Source organism: Sardina pilchardus, chromosome 2 (genome assembly GCF_963854185.1).
Source record: "Sardina pilchardus chromosome 2, fSarPil1.1, whole genome shotgun sequence".
Classification (NCBI taxonomy): domain Eukaryota; kingdom Metazoa; phylum Chordata; class Actinopteri; order Clupeiformes; family Clupeidae; genus Sardina; species Sardina pilchardus.
This window is the reverse complement of record NC_084995.1, coordinates 3,201,810-3,226,749: the sequence shown is the minus strand read 5'-3', so window position 1 is coordinate 3,226,749 and position 24,940 is coordinate 3,201,810. Positions and strand designations below refer to the sequence as shown.

Genomic DNA, 24,940 nt, shown 5'->3' with positions numbered 1-24,940 from the left:
ATATGCAACAGTCAGCTTTTTGGAAGATTGCCTCACAATTCCAAAATTCTTAATGTGATATCCCTGATTTTTTTGTAAAAGCAATCAATTGCTGTAGAAGGGGGTGTGAAGACAACAGTGGGTGGTCATTGAATAAACATGTTTCGCTACATGTTTCAGTTGTGTTAAAGGTGAGACAAAAGGCTTGGTTTTAGATGCACTCATCCCCTAGACTAAGTGCTATGCAGTCTTTATCTTTCTTGCTTGTTTTATCAGAGTTTGTTTGGTCACATAAAGAACATTTTAAGCCAACAATGTATTTTTTTCCGGAGAAAATACAGGCAAGTCAGTACTGACTTGCAGAGTGGATACCATAAAGATGCACTGCTCTTGTTTCTTTGACTGAATCTGACTCAGCTAAATCATGTACCAATTCAAACAGTCATGTTCTGCCTGAGCCTCTCCAGTTAGTTCTTACTGGAAAAAGTAAACATTTCATATCTGTGCTCTTGTGAGTTGCTGTGGGTTATAAATTGATCTTTTTCTAGTAAAATGCAAACTAGATCATACTTATTTCTTGTCCATTGTTTAGGCAAACAGAAATCCCATCCGGTGTTAATGTAAACATTTTTGTATTTTTGAGATGTTTTACTGTTTTTTTATATGCACTTTCACAGATGGCTCCTTTCTGCATTTCTCGTTTGTCTTTTTTTTTTTAGCTGGTTTTGCTAGTAGTAGGCCTATTCCCAGAAAGCAGTTTTATTCCATGAATATCAAGTCTACTGGAAGATTCAATTAAAAAAAACTGTTTCTTTATTTATGTATTTTGTCATTATTCTTCTACACCACTCCACCATTAAGCTGATGATACACAAGGCAACTTTTGAGAGCTGACAAAGTGAGCTTTGGTGAGAGAGTAGTCTGGCTATCACCAGACTAAGCTCAATCTTTTAAGATTGAACATTAGTCTGGGGAGTCTGTACTGTATTTTACGGCACAAGAGGCTTGATCAATGGGCATAATTCAAATGATAATGCATCTGGATAGCCCTTCAACCAATAAGACCAACGATCCAGGTGCACCTAGAGGATGAGCTGGTTTCTGACCCCTCCAACAAACATGGACAGGAAATAGGAGAGATAAATGTGCAGGTTTCCAGCCTGAGCTGCAGGGCGAAATCCTATCGCCGACAGGTCAGGCTGGGTTTACCCAGTCTAGAGAGTAGGTGCTCCAGGCACAGGGGCAAAAGGATCTAGGATGTTGGTGAGGGGGGCACAGTCACATCTTTCATTGAATGATGGGAGAAAAAAAAGATCCACCAACATTGTTAAACCCTCTCCGGCCCTTCAGACAGACTGGGCTGGGTAATTCAATAACTGCTAGAACAGGTAGCCTAATGTAGGCTATGTGATTATACGTCCCAGGTTCAGACTGCTGATACACATAGACAACATAGCCTACTCTTGTCCACCAGTCACACACATAGACCTAAAAGTCACACACAGCCAAGTAGTTTGGTAAAGAAACTGACTGAAACATGGTACGCTAACTCATCTGATAGCTGCACCCAGAAACTCGGTTCTCAATCCCAATATCCTAAACCCTTAGGCTCACGCCTACACTTGACTGCCTAGAGTTCAGCTTTTGGTAGAATATTCCGACATAGAGCCAATCCAACAAAACGCTTAGCTTAAAATATAATAATAATTAAAAAAAAAAAAAAAAAAAAAAAAGGTAGGCCTAACACACCACAAACTTTCGTTTGCGCACCAAAACGTTCTTAGGTAGGCCCAGAGTGGGTAGGCCTACACGGCTTTGGGTAGGCCTACACACGAAGAGACGTTCACGATTATGTTTCGGCTGGGAAAAAAGTTTTTCACCAGACCTCATGAACGCACCATTAGAAACTGTCCCTAGAACTGCGACGTGTCTCAGTCCAAAATTCCCGGATGTTCCTATTCAACCTATGTTAACCAGATAACAGAGCAGGTTAGCTAACGTTAGCATGTATATTGCGGGTGCGATACCAGGAGCCAATTTCTCTGCTATTACCAACACAAGTTTAAAGAAGCGTTCTTTGGTTGTCATAGATGTGCCAGGTGTGTCCCGTTTAAGGTACGTTCACTGTAACATAACGTTAGGGAACATAATTAGCTGTAACGCCTACTAAGAAAGTAGACAATGTTTATGTAAGTTGGTGATGATACGGTGTCCAACTAGCTGGCTAGCATCTTTGGTCAGTATCAACGTGCACATTGGGGGTAGATATGATGTTTGTTATGGCTTGCCAGCTGATTTATCAAGCTACATACGGCTGTTTTCATATTAAGTGCATTATTAGTGGATGCAAATTAAGTTGTATATGTGCTGTCTTTGTAGTGGTCTGTTATTGTGAATAGCTGCAGACTGTTAATAACCACCGAGTCTCGTTCAAGTGAATGAGCTGCTAACTTTCGCTTGGCAGAAAACTTGGCTAGTAGGCTGTCACTTATCAAACTGAAATATGAAGTGCAGGTCGAGTTCACTGTGCATGTAAACTTTAGACCAACTCTAAAGTTACGTGTGCATTGCACGTAAATATGCATAATAAAACAAAAAACGTGATACCTAAAATGTCGTTTTAAATTCCTCCTAATATACCATAATACTAAATACCTTTAATGTTAGCGCTCTTATACTAGGACCGACTCCATTAATTGACAGTCGTTCTGGAGCAATTTGGGATTAAGTGGTTTAAATTGCGTAGGCAGAATGGTCGGGGGCCTAGATCACAATTTTCAGGTGCCACATAATGTATTGCCATGCTTCTATCGACAGACCAATGTAACCCTCTGGATTATCTTAATGAGATAGTAATATGAGTTGGGCCAGTATAGGCCTGAGAGGAGTTTTGTGTACAGAATTCCCAACAGTGGCCAATGATAACCAAGCCACACATAGGTCATTCTTATTTGATAGATGTGACAGATGGCAGGTGTTGCATGGCACTGTAAAGTAGTGGACTATCAAGGACGCCAAGAATTATGTTTGAATCTCAATAGTTACTGAGATAACATACTGTGAACATACAGTACAGGCCAAAAGTTTGGACACACCTTCTCATTCAATGAGTTTCCTTTATTTTCATGACTATTGACATTGTAGACTCACACTGAAGGCATCAAACTATGAATTAACACATGTGGAAAACAAAAAAAGTGTAAAACAACTGAAAATATGCCTTATATTCTAGTTTCTTCAAAGTAGCCACCTTTGCTCTGATTACTGCTTTGCACACACTCTGCATTCTCTGGATGAGCTTCAAGAGGTAGTCACCTGAAATGGTTTTCACTTCACATGTGTGCCCTGTCAGGTTTAAGAAGTGTGATTTATTGCCTTATAAATGGGGTTGGGAATCAGTTGTGTTGTGCAGAAGTCAGGGGTGATACACAGCTGATAGTCCTACTGAATAGACTATTAGAATTTGTATTATGGCAAGAAAAAAAGCAGCTAAGTAAAGAAAAATGAGTGGCCATCATTACTTTAAGAAATGAAGGCCAGTCAGTCCAAAAAATTGGGAAAACTTTGAAAGTGTCCCCAAGTGCAGTCGCAAAAACCATCAAGCGCTACAAAGAAACTGGCCATCCCAGGAAAGGAAGACCAAGAGTCACCTCTGCTGCGGAGGATAAGTTCATCCGAGTCACCAGCCTCAGAAATCGCGCGTTAACAGCAGCTCAGATTAGAGACCAGGTCAATGCCACACAGTTCTAGCAGCAGACACATCTCTAGAACAACTGTTAAAACGAGACTGCCTGAATTAGGCCTTCATGGTAGAATAGCTGCAAGGAAACCACTGCTAAGGACAGGCAACAAGCAGAAGAGACTTGTTTGGGCTAAGGAACGCAAGGAATGGACATTAGACCAGTGGAAATCTGTGCTTTGGTCTGATGAGTCAAAATCGGAGACCTTTGGTTCCAACCACTGTGTGGACTGCAGAGTGAAGGCAAAAGGGCCAACAAGTGCTAAGCATCTCTGGGATGTTGGAAGACCATTTCAGGTGACTCTTGAAGCTCATCAAGAGAATGCCAAGAGTGTGCGAAGCAGTATTAAAAGCAAATGTGGCTACTTTGAAGAACCTAAAATATAAGACATATTTTCAGTTGTTTCACACTTTTTTGTTAAGTATATAATTCCACATGTGATAATTCATAATTCTAATGCCTTCAGTATGAATCTACAATTTTCATAGTCATATAGTATGAAAATAAAGAAGGGGTGTCCGAATGAGAAGGTGTGTCCAAACTTTTGGCCTGTACTGTACATAGAAATACTTTGGAGGTGTAACTATTAAAGAATTTGTTAAATATTCAATGTAGTGGCCATTTCTTGTGTGCAGTTCAGCTGGTTTTTACCTGAGCATGCATCCAAGAGTGTCAAATTTCAGAAAAAACTGAACTAGGGTGGAGAGTGATTCCTTTTCAAACCAGACATGGTGTTGATATGACGCATAGGGCCACAAAGCTGGAAAACCATTCCAACAAAGTGAAAATGTTGACAGTAACATTTCACTGTCAAGCATAAAGTTGAAATACCAGTTCATTTTATTTATTTAACCTATCAGGCTGGGCTCTCATGTGAATGATCGGCAAGTCTGTCACCACAAGGCATGTCACAATAGGCTATGTGCATGGAAGGCTGTTCAGCTACCTTATTTGTTTCCGATGGAGCGTTAGCTGTGTTCTAACTGCATTTCCTGTTATAATTTGCTCCTTACATGTTCACTCCAACATTGAAGATATGGTTTAACCAATAATAACAGTTTCAACACACACAAAATCCTTTTTCAGCATAGTCTGCTCTTTCACTAGGTGCAACAACCAAGCGAGTCCGTGTAGGCACTACATACATTAACAATAGCGTCAGTTTCAAACACACCTAGCTCCACCGGAAACAAATGAGGTACCTGAACCGCGTTCTGTGCATATAGCTTACTATGTATGGTAGTATACCATGTCATCATTCACATTTTGGCCCAGATGTTCAGAATAAAGATGTTGAGAATAACACCCTGATGTTGAGAATAAAGTTGAAATAATATTTTAAGAGTAAAGTCTTAATAAATGTCAAGGTTAATGGCTAATTAGCTGGTTTGAATTGCAGTGAGCTCAATGAGAATGAAACCAGCTAATTAGCTAATAGCTAATAAAGCATGCCAAACTCTTAGTATGTTAAGGGTATAGTGTTGACATGGGGTTATTTGAATTCCAAAGGCCAAGGGGACTTTATCAGGGTGCCTAGTGTCCTGGATCTATGAAATAACTGGCCTTTAAAAATAAAAATAAAAATCCCCTATGGGAATTTAACATGGGCGTTCCAATACTTGTGACCCCCTGTATTTTAAGGAAAACATTTATTTATTTACAATACATTATTCATTCACAAAGAAAATTAATGTCCTTAAAGGTTGAATAGTTCCTCATTGTTTCATTTAAGGCATTAAGATACATTTCCAAAAGATGATTTTATATTTAACTTTAAGCATGTGTTCTAATACTTTTGGAGGGCACTGTATGTACACATATGTAAAGGAAAAAAATATGTTATTGACGTTACAGCTTTCAGTTAAGAAATTTTTTTTTTTTTACAATGCTGAACATTTGACCATTTGATTACTTCCAACTGACTATATTTCATCAAAAATAAAGATAAAGGCTTCAACCTTACATCATTTTTTTACAAGCTCCTAAAAATGTTGTATGGTATTTTATGTCCAAATCCCACTTTTCTCTCCCTGCAGCATCTGACAGTCTTAGAATTACATTCAATTCAAAATAGGGTAGAGTGAAATCAGTGTACTAAGCTCACTTCTGAAAAAAAAGTCAAACTGTACATCTAAATGCGGCCTGTTGGCGGTACTATGGAGGCGGCAGTGGTGGGACTTTGGATGGAGGATTTGTGCGTGTGTGTGTGTGCGTGTGTGCCCGCGCCTGCCTGCATTCGTGTGTATCGTAGCCCTCCCCCGCCATCACTCTTTACTGCCGGATGCTGAGTGGGTGGGATCTAGGATGCTGAGTGGGTGGGATCTATTGCTTTATTTGTCGTGCTAGGCTGCCAATCACAGCTGCTAGCGTGTGTGTAATGCCCTCCTTCTGGGGGTGTGGTGCTTTGTGAGGGGAAGAGGTAATCGGAACACTGCTCTCAAAAGACTGCATGAACCGGGTGAAAAACGAGAGAGACGGAGGAGAGTAGGTGATAGAGGGAGGCTGTTTTTAAGGCACAGCAGAAGAATACAGTTGCTTACAGATTGCAGAAGGAGACATGTTCCCTGGTATTGAAGGCCGTAACCCACATGTGAGTGCTACCGTTTCTGTCTTGGTCCTCCCGGTCCCTGCCCCCATCCTAATGCCTAGTGTGCTCCAGTCTTGTGATGCTACTTCTTAAAAGAGCTCTGGCCGTGCTGCTTTGATGACAGAGGACTGTAACTAGGCTGTTAGCCCTATAATGTTAGCATGGGGGAGTAAAACAGGCTGCTTAAAGAATGTGCGACTGGGTCCAGCAATTATGTTCCAAAATCTTATTTGTAAAAGACTGCTTCCTCTTATTTTGCACTGTTGTACTGAGTGGCTGAATCAGCCTAGTCTATGGCTATGATGAGCTGTGTAATGAATTCTGTGGTTTTGTTGGCATGAAGGACCATTTCACACTGGCTGTTAAGTTAGGCGAATGGTAAGGAAATATTAACAACACAGTGTCTGGACTATTATGAGTAGTAATCAGGCTCTCAGATGACTCCGCTAGAACAGTGTAGAAGCCCTCAATTAGAATTCATTCAAGGGGTGGAATAAAGTAAAGAGTGGTAGGCCTACAGTGTTGGTTGATCCATTGGTTGATTCAAAGGACTGCATTAATTGGGCTTTTTCAAATCGCTATATTACTGAGTAACTTTTCATTAGGCTATTTCTCCCCATGTTCCTTCATGAGAGCAGTTTGTTTGTCAGTTCAGTCGGCAGGAGGGGGCTTCCAGCTGATGATACAGCTCTTTATAGCAGTTTAATGGTCAGCAGACCGTTTAAGGTTCTATGGACATTCTTTGAAAATAGTCTCAGTTTGTCATGGAATTGTCATGCTTTTGTGTGAGTGCAGTTATCCAATTGTAAGCTCTGACTGCTCTGGCCTAAGGCCATGGTTAGTCCTAACTTGTCTGTGCTGTAGGCTACATAATTGTTTGCCTTCTTGTGACAGAATGGCATTCTGTCACAACTAGCTAATTTCACAGTTACATTTAAGGTTAAGGACCCCCCTCGAAAATGAGATGCATCATCTCAAAGGGTTTATCCTAACAAATAAACTTACACATTTACATACATGCTCACACCACATTCAATAATGATGTCTTCTAAAATGAGTCCCCTTGTTCATTCACGCTATTGGCCAGGTGCAAATTGGAGAGGTCGCACTTACCACAAATCAGGAAGTGAGCCCTGAATGAATAGAGAGAGCTACCTGTTCGTGAACGGTGAAACGTTGAGTGCGATTGAGCTGCTGAGTACGTTTCGGTGTTTGGTGAAGCATTTTACGATCGACCAGTTTCGCGATTGGAACTCGGACGTGGATCGGACGTGGACTGTACAGGTACCGATAAGGAATAGCAGACCTGCCTATTTATTAGGAATAGTGCCTGGGCCTGGCTAGCCCTTGGTCGGGGGGGAGATTGCGCTCCTCCTGGGTCAACCACTGTTCTGTCACACAGGCACGCTCATGCTCGCTCTCGCACACACTTTATCCCGCATCCACTTTTAAATTTTCATTTTGTTTATTGACTATAAGCCTACTGTTTGATGTGACATCGTATGACTGAACGAACTTTGTGCTGGTCTTTTCTGTTAGGCTACCGTTTATTGAACTCTGTGCACTGATAGTGCGTTAATGCGGCGGGGAAGTGGGAAGGTTCCCACTTTTAAACTCGCTTCCGAAGTGAGTGTTCACTGTCTTTAGGGACGTCAAAACATTCCCCTGGCCCTGGGAACTGTCCCTCAAGATAGTGGGCAAGAAAGATAGTAAAAGCCCCCACTTCAAACTGCAAAGTTCTCCCTTCAGGTGTGACTTGAACCCCTCAAACTCTAGAATTCTCCCACTTCCCAGATGCTCATGAACGCACCCTTATTTATATGCTTTGCTCACGTTAAAATTGGTGTCTTTTTGAAGTGTTTTATATGTACCACTGAATAGTGTTGTGTTTGCTTGTGGTGAAATACTAACTCGAACTGATTTTTTTTGTAATACAAAAAAGTGTGACACAATTTTTAACAATAGGCCTATACAGTGCCCTCCAAAAGTATATCATATATAAAATCATCTTTCGGAAATTGATCTTAATGCCTTAAATGAAAAAAAAAGGGAAATATTCCACCTTTAAGGACATCACTTTTCTTTGTGAATTAATTATGTATTGTAAATAAATAAATGTGTTCCTTAAAGTACAGGGGTCATAAGTATTGTAACGCGCATGTTAAATTCCCATGAAGGATTTTTATTTTTTATTTTTAAAGGCCAGTTATTTCATAGATCCAGGACACTATGCACCCTTATAAAGTCCCCTTGGCCTTTGGAATTAAATTAACCCCACATTAACATGGGCATTCCAATACTTATGACCCCTGTATTTTAAGGAAAACATTTATTTATTTACAATACATTATTCATTCACAAAGAAAATTGATGTCCTTGAATATTTCCTCATTTTTTCATTTAAGGCATTAAGATACATTTCCAAAAGATGATTTTATATTTAACTTTAAGCACGTGTTCCAATACTTTTGGAGTGCACTGTATTTGGGATATTTGGTACAGGGTTCTTTTCTCATCAAGTTCCTGTAACTGCTCTGCTCTGTTTGACCAAGAGACTCATTGTGTCAATATGGCCTTCTCCCAAACATGGAGTAGTTTGTTGAGGGACTGTGGAGTGCTGTACTTTTATCAATGATTATCAGGGCCTTAGCAGGGCACTGGGGGAGGGGATAGGATAGGAGGAATGACCACTTGTTAGAGAGATAGTTTGGTAGAGGTGGGAGTTCATTCTGAATTGTGTTGATTGGTGAAAATACTTGTTCACTGGAATCAGGACCAAGATTATCATTAACTGCTTTTCAGTCAATTGCATACATTCCCTATTTCTTATTATTATTATTGATTAATGGCTTTCTCATCTTAAATTGTTCACCTGACTTTTAAAACACAATTCCACATAACAAAATATTGAGGAGGTGTTTGATTATAGTCTAGTGATTATTACCCATTTGGCTCAAGGAAATCCTATATTGATAACAGTGTTGTACCTGAATACTAAGTATCCTCACAATAAAAAGTGACTTAGTTGTGTTTGCCCCTTTAAGTATTTGTTCTCATTTGTTTTCATGCCTCAGCGACTCACTGAGAGGAGAACTCATGTAAGTATGGTCCACAGCCTGGCAACCTTCTGGCATGGGGATCTCAGGCTTGCATAGATACCAGCGTTGTATCTCATGCCAGGACTGTGCACTGTGAGCTGAGCACTGAGCTGCATCCTCTTTCAACACAAGCCCTGAGGAACTCGTGTGACCTCTGTTATACATGGTCTCACCTCAGTTGGAAAGATGATAACTGCAACAACACAACGATGAGTCTATGACATAATTAGTCTTAATCAGAAGTCATGTCCTCTTTGCAAACAAATAAAGAAAAAAAGTTTTCGGTAGAGAGACCAGATGTAACAGATGTCAGATGTTGAACTTCCCTTTTGCTGGATGGTGTGTCTTAGAGATCTAGTTTTGTGTATCTCATGCTGTCTGTTCTTTTGTTCTGAAATATTATCTGATTCGTGGAACTAGTCTGACAAGTACAAGTCTGACAAGTCTGTACTATCTGTCATCCACACCAAGAGTGACAAAAGGGATTTTGGCATGCATTGTATTCTCACTCACAGTTCTTTGTTAACGTACATTCAGTTAACGTACATTCAGTTAACGTAATTTGTGTATGTGGTCTGTAATTTGTTTGCTTACTAACTGCTCTCTCACAGGGATGAGACTGCCGATCGTCAACAAACACATTAGTTTCTGACAACATAATAATCTTCTTTGGTTCTCTCTTTTTGGTAGGAGCTGTATTACCTGAGCATGCAAAGGGAGAGAGAACGAGTGGAGAAAATGGAAAATAATGGCAAACGGAAGCTGAAGGTGTGCGTCGCTACCTGTAACCGTGCTGACTACTCCAAGCTGGCACCAATTATGTTTGGCATCAAGGCCAACCCAGAGGTTTTTGAGCTTGAGGTGGTGGTGCTAGGATCTCACCTTATTGATGATTATGGGTAAGCTATCATTAGTCAAGATATACAGATATACTGTAAGCTACTGCTCCATTATGTGCTGAAGAAGTTGAAATTCCATGTAAGTTTGCCAAACATGGTTTAAATGCCTCCTGATATTCCCTGTTCCCCACAGAAACACATTCCGTATGATCGAACAGGATGAGTTTGACATTGGCTCCAAGTTGCATACGATTGTGCGTGGGGAGGATGAGGCAGCCATGGTGGAGTCTGTTGGCCTTGCGCTGGTCAAGCTGCCGGATGTCCTCCAGAGGCTCAGCCCTGACGTGCTGATTGTCCATGGCGACCGATTTGATGCTCTGGCCCTGGCTACTGCGGCAGCCCTCATGAATATTCGTATCTTGCATCTGGAGGGAGGAGAGGTGAGAGCATTTCGCAGCATTACGACTGGAAATTACAGAAACTTGGGCTGGACAGTTTTGTTAATTGAGTAGGCCTGCTTTCATATTTTGAACTCATCACAAAACAAGAGTGAGGCTGGATTGGATCAGGACCTGGGAGGCAGGAAGGCTCAATCAGACATCATGCTCTACACTCATGTAGAAGGTTCGCATTCTGTACAACTGTGCAGGAAACCCTTAGAATTTGAAAGGATTGGCACTAACACCTATTGTCACCTATTTTGTAAATGTAATTCACAGGATCACAAACTTATTTTATTATTTACACCTGACACCATTTTAGCACAACACGTGTAATCAGACACTCAAGTTCAACTCCTGTCAACCATAGAGTATATGATGTCAACCTGAACTAGGTGTCAAATTTGGTAAATTTGCAGTTAAGTAAGGGATAATGTATTGAACGCCGGTCATCAGGGCGAACCGGTCCACCCTGAAAGGACCCATTTCCTGGTAATGACTGGGCGTTCTATACATTATACTGCTTATTACACGGCTGCTTGCCAAAACCAGAAAAGAAACTCAACACAATGTGTCTTATGCAATGACTTGGCTACCGTTCCGTGGTTCCGCTAGCAAAATATATAGTTTGCCAGACAGATGGAACTTGACAGTTTCAGGTGTTGCATGGCAACGTTACTAGCTGAGTTTCACTTTCAATGAAATTCCATTGCCATAAGCAAACATATTGGTTGAGGATTGATATGAAAGACTTGAATTAGAAGCACAAAACCCATTTTCCTTGACAGCGGTCTGTTATACTTAGCAACATTCTGTTGTTGAGAAATATTAGACCTCCGAACGTTGGGAAGGCCCATTTATGTGAATTGAACTTTCTGCAGCACTCTATAGAGTGTTGTAAGAAGCAAATAATAACAACGTCCCCATTATCTAACATGGACTACTGTTCACAAAGCCCTCAATCCAAAACTTATAATGATGGTCCATCTGAAGCATCACATCTACCCTCTAACACGTGAACAGCCAACTCTAAATGGGAACCACCCTATCATTTAAATCAGTCAGTTCTGTCTAATTGTGACTCTTCCTACATGTTGTCCATTTTGTGCGCTATGAATGTTTTTTTCCACTATTGGTCTCAAATTTAGAAAATGAAATGCTTTTACTTGGATGTAAGAATGTGTGGTGTGGCATGTGTTTTAAGAAATTTCACAGAAATTATGTGAGACTACAACTTTGTTGTCTGTGTGCTGCCTCACCCATGTTTAAGTAAGATTAGATTATTTAAATGCTGAATTGGAATTTGTTTCTACATGGTGGTATCAATGCTTTGCCTGGTGCATTGCATGTCTTACAAATTAAAGTCCTGTATTTCATATCAAGCGTACTGAAGACTAATGCTGGCCTTACACCATATGATTTTCAAACAATGTCACAGGTGGAAGCTACATGTCCAACGTCAGGATGAAGTAATGGGAGTTTTACTAGAGTTTCAGCGTGTCCCGTGACTCAGATCATCTAGATTGTATAATGTAGGCCTAAGATAGCAACCCTAGCGGTTTTTAGCCAGTCTGAGTCAGTGTTTTTCTAATCTTACTCTTGACGTTACGGCAATATTAAACGTGTTTGATATTATCGGAATTATTTTAGTCTTATCTCATCTCTTCAGCACCGGACAGGAACAGGCAAAGAGCTTGCAGCCTTATTTGATTAATTGATACTTCCACGGAAACACTTCACGTTTGCCTGCTCACATGCAGACGTGACACCTAATTTGATGACGTTTCCGCAGGTTGGGGATGTCACAGATGAAACAATGGCGCAGAAGCAGGATGCTTTGCTATGAGCAGGATATGGCTAGTTTATGAACGCTTCGTTGAGTTCCGGGTGCTATCTGGCACACAATGGGAAATGATTAAAAGGAATCTAGTTGCTGTCTTGTAAAGATGTCCTGTAAGATTCCTAGTTCTTGCAAAATCTTCGTCTGTGACTATAAAATCGGCATCTTGTCTGTTGATGTGAGAGGATGTGTGACTATAATCTTTTAGTAATATTTTCCAAATCTTTACAAAGTCTCCTGGTGTCACCTAAAGGAATTTAATCTGGACTTTGTACCAACTTTATGAGATTGACAAAGGAGATGAGATGATAGCGAGGGCACGGAGTCCACCCATCAAACCGGAAAGCAAGTGAACCCAACGCCCACATTTAGCAGGAAAACACAGAGCAAATTTTCTAAATTTGATTGAATTTGATATATGCTGTATCATGCTGTACCCCTAACCTACACCTTTTGTGCTATCAGAACCTTTTAATGGTTGTCCTGATTTTGGAATGTTTGTGACATTTTTTTTGCATGGAAGTTCAATCACATCTTCCTGTGATTCCAGGTGAGTGGCACTATAGATGATTCCATCCGACATGCCATATCCAAGCTGGCCCACTACCATGCCTGCTGCACACGTAGCGCTGAGCGCCACCTCATCGCCATGTGTGAGGACCACTCCCGCATCCTCCTTGCTGGCTGCCCCTCCTATGACAAGCTGCTGACTGCTCACCAGCGTGATGATCATGCTGATATCATCAAGGCTTGGCTGGGTACGTCCTGACAAACATGCCTGTAGAAACAACTCTATAACAAAATAACATCTCTGCTAAACACACCCATGAAGTGTATTCTCGGGGACTTTTTTATTATTATTTATTAACGAAACATGCCAGCATTTTGGGAAATTGGCTTATTCACCATCTCCCCCAGAGTTCGATAAGATGATATGTACCCCTCTCGTAACTCTGAAACACCCACCATTAGCATAGCTTCGCATAGTTCATGGTTTTATGTCTTTGAAGATGGAGCATCTCTTAAACCTTAACTCCCAAATGCTCCTCTGTAATAAAGATTTACCAAAGTTAGTGAGACCTGATCTATTGCTCAAGCATGGAGGAAACCTTACTAGAGTGAACTCAATCTTGTTATCATGAACAGGAGACTGTGTCAAAGAGCAAGACTACATCGTAGCATTGCAGCATCCTGTGACAACCGACATCAAAAACTCCATAAAGATCTATGACCTGATGCTGGATGCTCTTATCTCATTCAACAAGAAGACACTGGTTCTCTTCCCCAATATTGATGCTGGTAAGATTGAGAGACGTGTCCTCTTCCTCTGCTCTTTTAAATTAGAGCCTCTACATCTTTTTTTCCATCACACACACTCATATCAACTCTTTGGTAGACTTCAGTAGTGCTCTGAGCAGTTGAAATTTACCACAATATAACAAATTGTAGGACGCCTGTTGGTTCTCATACTTAGCTTTTTATACAATGGTTATTTCTGTGAAGTTGCCAGATCAGTTAAATGTTTGCTCTGTGTGTCAGTTTTAGCAGTCTCATTGACTTCTTGTGTTCTAACCTTGTGTGTGTAACTGAAGCCTTTTCTTTCTCTCAGGCAGTAAGGAGATGGTACGTGTGATGCGCAAGAAGGGTATTGAGCAGCATCCCAACTTCAGGGCCGTAAAGCATGTTCCCTTTGAGCAGTTCATACAGTTGGTGGCCCATGCGGGGTGCATGATTGGCAACAGCAGCTGCGGGGTGCGAGAGGCAGGGGCCTTTGGAACCCCCGTAATCAACCTGGGCACCAGGCAGACTGGCCGAGAGACAGGTACTGCCAAGCAATGAACACTTTATATCTGACTCATGGGGAGATTGCAGATTGCATGTGACTGAAATGGTCTGATAAGTTATAGCTTGATTCACTAGAAACATTCTGTCTGTCAGAAGATTGGGGCTTTTCTACATACTTATGTCTAGTACATACAAGGTTAATATTTAATTTAATTTTTGATGCATGATGTTTGTTGGATAGGGGAGAATGTTCTCCATGTCAGAGATGCGGACACTCAGAATAAAATATACCATGCGCTGGATCTACAGTTTGGGAAACGATATCCCTGGTGCGTACTCCGTGATCCTCACCGACCTATTCTCATGATGTAGTCATTTACTAATGTAATCATGTATCCAAAAAAGATGTAGCAGTTTAACTCCGTTCTGCGTATCTCCCTCTCAGCTCCAAGATCTACGGTGATGGAAACGCAGTTCCACGCATCCTCAAGTTCCTGCAGTCCATCAACCTGGATGAGCCGCTGCAGAAGACCTTCTGTTTCCCAACAGTAAAGGACTGCATTTCTCAGGACATTGACCACATTTTGGAGACCCAGAGTGCCCTTGCTGTGGACCTGGGAGGCACTAACCTGCGTGTAGCCATTATCAGCATGAAGGTGAGACGCAGGCATATGTGTTACTGGATGTGAAATGCTTTAAGGTCACCATAAGTGCTCTGATGTCCAGCACCTCACATGTCTAAATGCTGTAGGTACCCTACAACTCTATTACAGGCAACACCTCAAGCCAAACTCACTGTCAGGTACCACAACTTCGCAGTTTGATCTGTACTTACTGATGGTATCAGTAAAATAAATTTTAAGCATGCCATACGGAACGATGTGATTTATGGAAGTAATTATTAATCAGCCCAGATATCGGATTGACAATGGTGAGGGCAAAGCCTTGATTCAAGATGGGGACATAGGAAATCCTTTTTATCTCAATAGTTTTTCATTTTGTATAATAAGCATGTTCATATTTCAAAATGATTGAGTTTGGGGTTTTTTTTCCTCTTGGGGGATGTTTGTCCCACCCGTGTCCATTCATCCTTTGTAATTCCCAACCATGTGATTGCGCTTAAGTCTGGTTTCTGTTGCAAGCTGCCTCTCTTTTGTGTTATACAATAGGGTAAAATAGTGAAGAAGTACACCAAATCAAACCCAAAGACGTATGAGGAGAGGATAGATCTCATCCTACAGATGTGCAACGAGGCCCTCAAAGATGCTGTGCATCTGAACTGCAGAGTCCTAGGAGTTGGTGTGTAACCCTTTACTCCTTTGGATAAGCTGTACACATTTGGAAGTCACACATTTAACACTGGATTTTTAGATAACAAAGTGTATAAGAAGTGTATTGTAAGCAGGATGTCCCTATGTTATATATATATTTATAACACTGCTTGGTCAAATTTCCTATTGTGATGCGCTATTTGGAACGTGCATTATTTTTCTATATACCGCACGGCTATGAAGTAGTTCCCTTCTTTTGGGCTTATTACACTTGACTATTAATTCGCCAATGTGAATGTAACGGTAAAAACAGCAATGTTGTATCTAAGACAGCGGCAATATAAACGAAAATGATAGTAGCAGTGGTATAAGCGGGATAATCAACTCCGCGCCCTGTGCGTTTCTAGGAAAATAATGCACTTATCGAAGTGTAAAGTCCCCTCCGCCTGCGGCGTCGGGTCCTTATTACCACTTTGAACGTGCATTATTTTCCTAGAAACGCACGGCGCGTCGTTGATTATCCCTTACATATGCATATAATATAATATGATATGTATATCAAATATATAAATTATATTTGAGAACCATCAAAACGGCAAGTTATCTTGGCCATCATGTAGTCTGTACTAAGCACAATGATTGGTTGCTTATCTATCTGGCCTAGATATCTTTTAGTTGTATGAATATTTGATGTTACCTGTGACCTACTTTGGTCTGCATATCTTTTCACCTAGTGATACAGTCTTTGTGAAGTGTGGATTATGAACTAATTTAGCTTCTAGTGCTTCACCGGCCATCCATTGTTTTTGATGATGACTGCTGTAGAGCAGCTTTGGCAGGCACCAGGCCTGTATTGGAGTGACAACACCTTCATCTATTACAGCTGATCTTTAGGAACTGGTGGAGTAGACTGGGTAGATTACAGAATGCCATGTGTGGCTGTCTAAATCTGGTTTCTCATCACATGTTTTGCCAACTTCACATTGAAAAGTGGGCCCTTACATGTTTGTGCTCCTTTTCCCTTCTGTTCTCTGTCAGGTGTGTCAACGGGGGGCCGAGTCAACCCCCAAGAAGGTGTGGTCCTCCACTCCACAAAGCTGATTCAGGAATGGAGCTCAGTCGACATCAGGACGCCTGTTTCCAACGCATTGCACCTACCTGTGTGGGTGGACAATGACGGGAATTGTGCTGCCTTGGCTGAGCGCAAGTTTGGTCATGGAAAAGGCGTGGAGAACTTTGTAACCATTATCACAGGAACAGGTACGGTCTGACCACCAATATGAATCCCAAATAATATCTGTTGATACTGTAACAATTCAAACTTCCAGGGCAGTTATGTTGGCAAACAGCAAAATTGTAAAAACTATGGCTTACGTGGTTGTTGATATGGTGCATCATAATGTATTGTATGAATTGGTCAGAATTGGGTAAATAGTTTTCTGTAAATTGTGAACACCGGCCCCTCATTCTGTAGGGCTTTAGCAAGGCTCCTACTGTTCCTCTTTGCACAAAAGAGCAGATATTGGTCCTGCTGTTGGGTGAAGGACCTTCTACCACCCTGTCCTGCTCTCCTAGAGCAACTGCCTGTCTCTTGGAATCTCTTCCATGCTCTTGAGACTGCAGTGGGAGACACAGCAATCTTTTTTGGCAATGGGAAGTATTGGTGTGCCATTCTGGAGGAGTTGGACTACCTGTGCAACCTCTGTAGGCTCCAGATACTGGTTTATGCTACCAGCACTAGCACTGACCCTATCCAAACGCAAAACTTGTAAAAAAAAATCAGTCATGAAGGCTGAAGATGGAAAAATTGCCTCCCCCTGTGTTTTTTTGAGCAGTGTACTTTGAGGGGAACATGTTGCACTTGTTGTCCAATCTCTGAGACCAGTTGGAGCGGTTTAATTTCTTTTGTTGCTGAGATAGTGGGTGTCAAGACGTCAAGTATCTTGTGTGGGCTATTTGTAATTATTGGACTAGAACATGCATGAAGCATGACATTTAAGTTGAATTGTTTGAAGTTATTTGAACAATTAACTTGGATACAGAGCTAAGACAAGTGTTTTAAAAACCAAAAGACCTATTGTTAAGCCCTGGCAGATAAGCCAATAGTAGCCACATGCTGACAACTTAAGCCTTAAAGGGGCCATTTTACACAAAACTCACTGTGCTTTTGTTCTTCCATTTGGGTCTCTGATGTTTCTACAAACACTCTAGGTGCGAAACAGGGCCGTGTGTTGAGTTTTTGTGGGGTTTTGTGGGTTACTTGTTGCTCCATAGAGTTAACTGTGATTTTTGTCTGGTTTATAAGATTTTATTTACGGTAAATTGAAAACAATTTACCGTAAATAAACAATATGCATGGGATTAATGCAACACTGATGCTGGTTAATTATTGTTGGTTAGAGTGAGTGATAGGCTATCATAGTATAGCAAATTATGTATATATTAGGGGTGACATTTTGATCATAGTTGAATGTTGAGGGGGACATGGTCCCCTCAAAGTATAGTATGATTACGGCCGAATAACTCAATTCAACAGGTTTCACTCAATACTTAATCAGGATTACAGAGAGAGAGACAAAATATCTTATTATATTGTTGTACAGTTATTTGACCTGTGTGTGTGTGTGTGTGTGTGTGTTAAAATGAACAGGTATAGGTGGTGGGGTTGTCCAGCACAACGAGTTGATCCATGGTAGCACATTCTGTGCAGCAGAGCTCGGCCACATTATGGTGTCTCTGGATGGACCAGAGTGCATGTGCGGTAGCCGTGGCTGCATTGAGGCGTACGCGTCTGGTATAGCCCTACAAAGAGAGGCTAAGAGACTCAACGATGGTAAGAATCATGCACAAGCATCCCCACGATCACACTCCCTCACACTCGCCTACTCATACACATCCAGATGGAAACATACATTTTAGAATACTGAAATGGATGAAGCCGAGTTGCAGTTAGATGCAGTTCCTGGCCTGGTGTGGCCACAGGTTTAGCCCATGGCTATGAGATTTGCCTCAACTATTGTGTTCTTTTAGCCTCCTTGTTTGTTAGGTAGCCCAGGTTATGTAGTCAGTTAGACAATGCAAATACATTGCCAAAGGCATTGAATAACTTGTTGTTAACACAGTATAACATTTCCTAATTATCTGAGAGAAAACCGGGTCTACCAGTACGAGAACTGAATTGCAAGTAAAGGTTTGAGATAATACCAGGCATCTCTCTCTCTCTCTCTCTCTCTCTCTCTCTCTCTGTCTCTCTCTCTCTCTCTCTCTCTCTGTCTCTGTCTCTCTCTCTCTCTCTCTCTCTCTCTCTCTCTCTCTCTCTCTCTCTCTCTGCACAAGGTTTACGGTTTACCTAGATAGCATTGTGTCTTGGACTTAGAATGAATGAATTCTGTTAGCAGACTTACCTCTCTACCTCCAGTTGATGATTGTGTCTCTGCATGTGCATGCAGAAGAGCTGTTGTTTACAGAAGGAATGACTTTAAAGAAAGAAGACCCAGTCAGTGCCATCGACCTGATCAATGCAGCTCGTTTAGGAAATTCCAAAGCTGATGCAGTACTGAGAACAGGTATGTCCGGCAGTGTCATTGTTAGCACACTAACTGTAGTCCCATGCACTGGTACCAGTAATTCAGCTACGTGTGATTCTAATCACCTGTCTTTACTGTTCTTAGCTGGCATGGCACTGGGTGTTGGTATCACAAATATTCTGCACATGGTGAACCCGTCCATGGTGATTCTCTCCGGCGTTCTGGCCTCCTTCTACGAACATCCTGTGCGGCAGGTCATCAGTCAGCGCGCTCTCACCTCGGCGAAGGACATCCAGGTTCTGACCTCTGACCTGGAGGAGCCTGCCCTGCTGGGTGCTGCCAGTATGGTGCTGGATTACGCCACGCGCAGGACTTTCTGAGCCCTCGCCCTCCACACCTCCACACCTCCAGAGGACCCCAAGCCTGAGATGGCTCAATACCCTGACCATGGCCTCTACATCAACAAATGCAAACTTATGACAAAAAACTTCTGAATTTTATGTTAGATGGATAGCCTTTTTATCTTTTGCTTTTCACCTGAAACCTTACCTGTTCTTATTTTACTCCGTGCACCAAACGCGTGCATAGTGGCTGCCAACTGTTTTCTAGCAGAGGGCTCAGTCTCTCTGGTCAGAGAGCTACTACACATGCTTAAACAGTGGTTCCTGCAGGTGCTGCTGCTGTGCATAGTGACTGATGACCATTTACAGTTGTAGTCAATTGCTGTCTCTCATTTATTTGTCTGTAAAAATGTTGTTACAACATCTATTATTAATTATATATGCCCTGCCCTGATGGTTGAATTGGGATCAAACACCAGTCATTCCTGACTAGTGTGACATGAGGATGACTTCTGCAGTCATAAGGTGTGACAAACTGGGGATTATCATGCCCATAACACAAAGCCATTTGTAAGAGTTCTGGAGAGGACCATAACTATGTAGAAGTAGAGGAACTTGAGAACCGTATCGCCACATAAAGTGCACCTTAGTAGTGACATAGAGTGAGGTATATCTTAAAGGTACACTATGCACGATTTTCACCTTGATATAACCTTTACGAAGCCAATTTGATCACAAACAAACTTGTAATAGGCGAATCGTTCACCAACTTCATACAACTTCATGAACGGCGGCACAACAAATCTCGTGAGAATCATGAAACATTACCTTGTCAGTAGATATAGCAATAGATATAGATTGTTGCCTGTTATTTCTTCACCTCCACAACAGAAGCTTTTTCATTGTGTTCAGGGCGGACAAGTCACAAGAAGTTTGCTATTTACAACAGCAAAGTAAAATATGAATATATCATGACTGTAAAGGGAGCTCTACAGTAGCCAAAACTACCTAGACCTGCATAGTGTACCTTTAATGGAAGCTTGAATGCAAAGCCACATTCATGAAGGCACCCCATCAGCTGCTACAGAATTTGATTAAGCCAACCAACAAACAAATGGACACGCGTGGGTGACCACTTGTCCTTCTGTAGCTTAACAGGACCATGGCGTAGGTATTATTTACATCCAGTGTACGCATGAACCAGTCTGCAGTAGATGTTGCTTGGATCTCACCATTTTGTGTTGTCATCAGTAGTTAAAATGCTAAATTGAGATGCCTTGTACAAGCTTTGCAATTAAATGAACAGATCATAGTATATTATACGGTGGCTTGAAAAGGTCACAATACTTCCAAATGAAGAGAATACTAGCAAAGGCAAAAACACTTGCAGACAACAACAATGCATGCAAGTAGCCTCAACACAATGAAAGAATTCACTACACCAACAGAGATTTCCAATTGGAGAACTTGATTGACAGACCGCTTTATGTTTCCAAAGTCTTTTTGGGTTGAACTTAATTTCAACTTAAAGATGTTAAATTATTTATAGTAAAGTTATAGTTATTTATTGACTTGTTTAAACCAATTAGGATTGTCATAGTTGTCTGACGGTAAGGTTAGGTGAACCTCTTTTCGTGTTGTGAATGCTTCTGTTTGGGTACTATCTGCATTTGTTGTGTGAATTTGCAACAGATGAAATCAAATTGTTGCAAAGCTGTAGGTTATTTTATGTGTTACTGCAATGTGTTGCTATAGTTGTAGTCTATTTTATGTGTTGTTCTGTAGGCCATTTTATATGTTGTTATTGATGTGTTTTCTGTATTTGCAAATATGTTTTTTTTTGCATTTGGAAGCATTCTGACCTTTTCAGGACACTGTAATATTACCTATACTACATTTTAATTGTATATATTGTCTACATGATACGATCTAGTGAATTCTTTACAAATGCTTAACTGTACAATAGCAATGGCAAACAACCAAAAATATCAACTACATGTTGCTGTCCTTGTGATATTCTCATGTGAATACTGGAAAAGACTGACAAGACTGGATGTATGTCACTGAATGCAAATTATGTTATAATACCCGACCTTGTCAAACAAATCATAACATTCACCTTCAGTGCATTCATGACTCGGTACTTGTTAATAATATGTAAATCTGTGGGAATTGTGGGAATGAATCTGCATAGGAAAAATAGAGTATTGTACTAATTATTGTGTCAATGTCATTTTTTTAGTTAAGTTAAATTTTCCCAATTCTGTATACTGCATTTTTTTATTCTGACTTCTTACTGTGCAAAAGTTGCATGCCTGGGAACAGTCAATCTAAGGACATTGCACCCTAATCTGGTCACGCATTGCTGTTGCATTAGGAATTTCATGGAATTTTCCAAATATTGTGTAATAATCTATACAATTATCAATCTCTTATTTGCGTCACTAAAAATGGCATGATTCAAATGTATAATTACATTGTGTGATACAGAAAAGCTTAAACGTACAGTGCTGTACAAGGAATTTCCCCTTGAATCATTATCTGTGGAATCATTTTTCACTGAAAAGGTTAGTGAAATTATGTGCCCAGTTTCATGAGCCTTTAAGGAGTTTTTTTTCCCCTTTGTGTTGACATGGTGGCATGATTGGACTCTTTCTCCTCTTGATGAAGATTACCTTACTTCTTCAGCAAAGTCATACCCTATGGATTTCGTCCCTCCTACTCTTCTGCAGTCTATCGCACCTGCTGTTCTGACAGCTGTCACCCATGCGATTAATTCTTCACTCAGTTCTGGAGTGGTTATACCAGAGTTATACTTTTGCTCTAGCCTGGATGCATTTCAGATGTTCCTGATCATGCAAGAAACTTTTTTAAATAGGCTACACAAAAACAAAACATAATGACATCTAAGGGTACTTTTATTAGTATTTCCCCTACAAACTTTTCAGACTAGTGGTCCAAAGTGTCCCTCATGCCAGAACCTTTTTAATACACAAAAACAAACATAATGACATCTGCTTGTGAATTTGCATGGGACATTTGGCACCGCCACCCCCCAATTGTCGACTCCATGCCTACTGTATATGGCCTTGTACACAGCCAAGTGCATGGATGTACTAACTAAAGCATTTGATGTTTGTTCTAAGCAATGAGAATAGCATTTATGATGTGCACAAGTTAGAATAAGTTATGGAATTTGAACAAGCACCTTTGATAATTCCAATTGAGTCATTCTGTATGAAATCAGATAAAGTTGTTTCAGCACTGTCTCAGATGTTATTTTGTATTTGCAGACAAAATAATGACTGGTGTCATGTGGATACAAGGAAGAAGACCCTCAATGTCATCAGTTTTGCATTTTGTTCCATACCTAGGGCCTTATATAAAAAGAATGGGCGTGCAGTACAAACTGTTAATGGTCCGATCATACTGAGAATATCTCTGTCTTCCATCCTAAGGTTTGAGCAGGCTGGCAATAATACTTTTTTAAAAATGAATGCCCAAACATGGCCTTCAAGATAAGGGATTTCTGAGAGTGTAAAAATGATACAAAATCAAGGGTGAAAATATAGCTGCAAGTGGCAATGGCGGGACCGAGCACCTGTGGGGGTCCGCGACCCATGACATTTCGGAACATATCTGATGTTTGTGCTATTTGTTCTTGCAAGTTTTATGCTATGGAAACACTTACTCACTTACTGTTGGATGTGATGTTTTACACAAATCATATGGCTGCAGCTCTAATTCAGAACAATAGATTTCAGCCTACTTGGCAAGGTTTGGGGGGGCATGACATCATGTCCTCTAATTTTTATATGGTTATGATAAACCACCTAGGAGAAGTGTGTTGAAATTGATCATGTGCCATGACTGTAATTGTCATTCTATCTTTTGTCAAATACGCAATATGGACATGTGAATATCATCATTACCATAACAAGAGGTTTGAGCCGTGTCAAGCAATGCATAGCAAATGTATCACACATTTGCTATTTATGTGGCGAGGTATGCAAATTCATAATGCTATGACAGCACATTACTATAAAAAAAAACTTTCTCAATTTAGAATCATCAACATCATACACCAACGTTGACATGAATCGGATCAATCATCTATGAAGTATTTCAAAATTGATCATGTGTCACAACGCTCAAAATCCCAATTACCTTACTTGCTGTTGGGCACTGCTCACGCAGTGTACATAGAAAGTTGTTCGTCTGGAGGAGTTACATGCACCTACCAAATGTGGTGTGTGTAGCTAAAAGTATATGCCAACCACGAGACTAGTTATATCTAGTGACAATATATCAACCTATACAATAACACAAACACTCTAAGGCTTATAAACCGATATCTACACAATTTCTGCTAGTTAATTCGATGGGCAAAAATAAGTCTTTGTAAACGTGTGTGTAAGAGGCAGGCTAATGTCCACACAACACAGGCTATTTCGATCAAAAGAAAGGCCATGTTTCAACCCTGCTGTGTCTTTCCTGTAATTCACACATTTTGTCCTTTGTCCTAGCTACACATTGTACGAAGGTGGGATGTAGGCTACATACAATTAGGTAGAAGAGAATGCTGCGATGATAGAGTGTGGTGCCATTGTCTGCACCATCACTGTTTACGGGGGCGTGTGTGTGTGTCCGTGTGTGGAATCTGTGGATGTGTGTGTATCTGTGCGTGTGAGTGTGACAGTATCATTAGTAACCAGCAACCCTTCACCCAAAAGGACCATCTGCATGCTGATGGGTTGACAGTCACTAAATGTATACAAAAAATAATTTATTTTATAGCCCCCAAGGATGAAATTCCACAAAACTTGGCATACTCCCAGAGGATGTCAGGTTGATCATACACTGGAAATTTGGTGCAGTTAATAACATTTAATCTGAAGATAGGGGCGAATGAAGCAATATTATATTGCATTTTCATTTTTTACCATGGGGGTGCAAATCACAAATGACTGGTTATAAGCTTAGTTGATACGGGCTCTTGCATACCAGGTTTCAGGTATAGGCCCCTAGTTAGTTTTGCGGGGGTGGAGTGGCCCCCGGACCAAACTAAATTTTTCCGTAAAAGTCTGCTGGGGCTACATGCCCACCAAGTTTCATGTGCCGGTGTTAGCTATGCTAGCGGAGGTCACAATAATAATCCTTACAGGGACAATAGGGCTTTCACACCATATGGTGCGCAGGCCCTAAAAATGCATGAAAACTGGAATTCACCAAAAATATTTGACAGGTCTTCAGGGTCGTTCACACCAAGAACATAACTATAACAACAACTTTAAACAAATAGGCCTATCGCTCTTGTTAGTATGAATGGTGATGTTCACACATAAACTATAACGATATGAAGAACAATATTTTTGGGGATCACTTTCAGTGTGATTTTGAGTAGGCCTAATAAATAAACTATAAAAAGTAATCATCTTTGGCCCAGACCTCAATCCTAGAAAATCTGTGGCTGAACTTGAAAAAGGTTGTTCA

General features: G+C 40.8%; 1 protein-coding gene across 5 annotated transcripts; it reads left to right on the top strand.

The window, feature by feature from the left end:
* Positions 1–1,965: 1,965 nt before the first annotated feature.
* gne (glucosamine (UDP-N-acetyl)-2-epimerase/N-acetylmannosamine kinase) lies at positions 1,966–21,715 on the top strand. 5 transcript variants are annotated; one of them, XM_062516683.1, is made up of 14 exons: positions 1,966–2,094; positions 10,095–10,303; positions 10,437–10,683; positions 13,074–13,281; positions 13,670–13,822; positions 14,133–14,345; positions 14,550–14,637; positions 14,754–14,964; positions 15,060–15,110; positions 15,478–15,607; positions 16,618–16,839; positions 18,230–18,412; positions 19,029–19,145; positions 19,251–21,715. In XM_062516683.1, the coding sequence occupies exons 2-14, from the start codon at positions 10,113–10,115 to the stop codon at positions 19,484–19,486; spliced, it is 2,250 nt and encodes a 749-aa protein (XP_062372667.1). In that variant the 5' UTR covers positions 1,966–2,094; positions 10,095–10,112; the 3' UTR covers positions 19,487–21,715. The 5 variants fall into 5 exon arrangements, with proteins under 5 accessions (XP_062372667.1, XP_062372651.1, XP_062372633.1 ...); XM_062516667.1 differs by lacking the exon at positions 1,966–2,094 and adding an exon at positions 6,141–6,309; XM_062516649.1 differs by lacking the exon at positions 1,966–2,094 and adding an exon at positions 7,389–7,590.
* The last annotated feature ends 3,225 nt before the right edge of the window (positions 21,716–24,940 follow it).

Coding starts and splice junctions, on each gene's coding strand:
- gne (XM_062516649.1), top strand. CDS start 7,444: ATGAATAGAGAGAGCTACCTGTTCGTGAACGGTGAAACGTTGAGTGCG. Junction 10,304..10,436: donor CACCTTATTGATGATTATGG/GTAAGCTATCAT, acceptor TGTTCCCCACAG/AAACACATTCCGTATGATCG. Junction 15,608..16,617: donor CTGCAGAGTCCTAGGAGTTG/GTGTGTAACCCT, acceptor GTTCTCTGTCAG/GTGTGTCAACGGGGGGCCGA.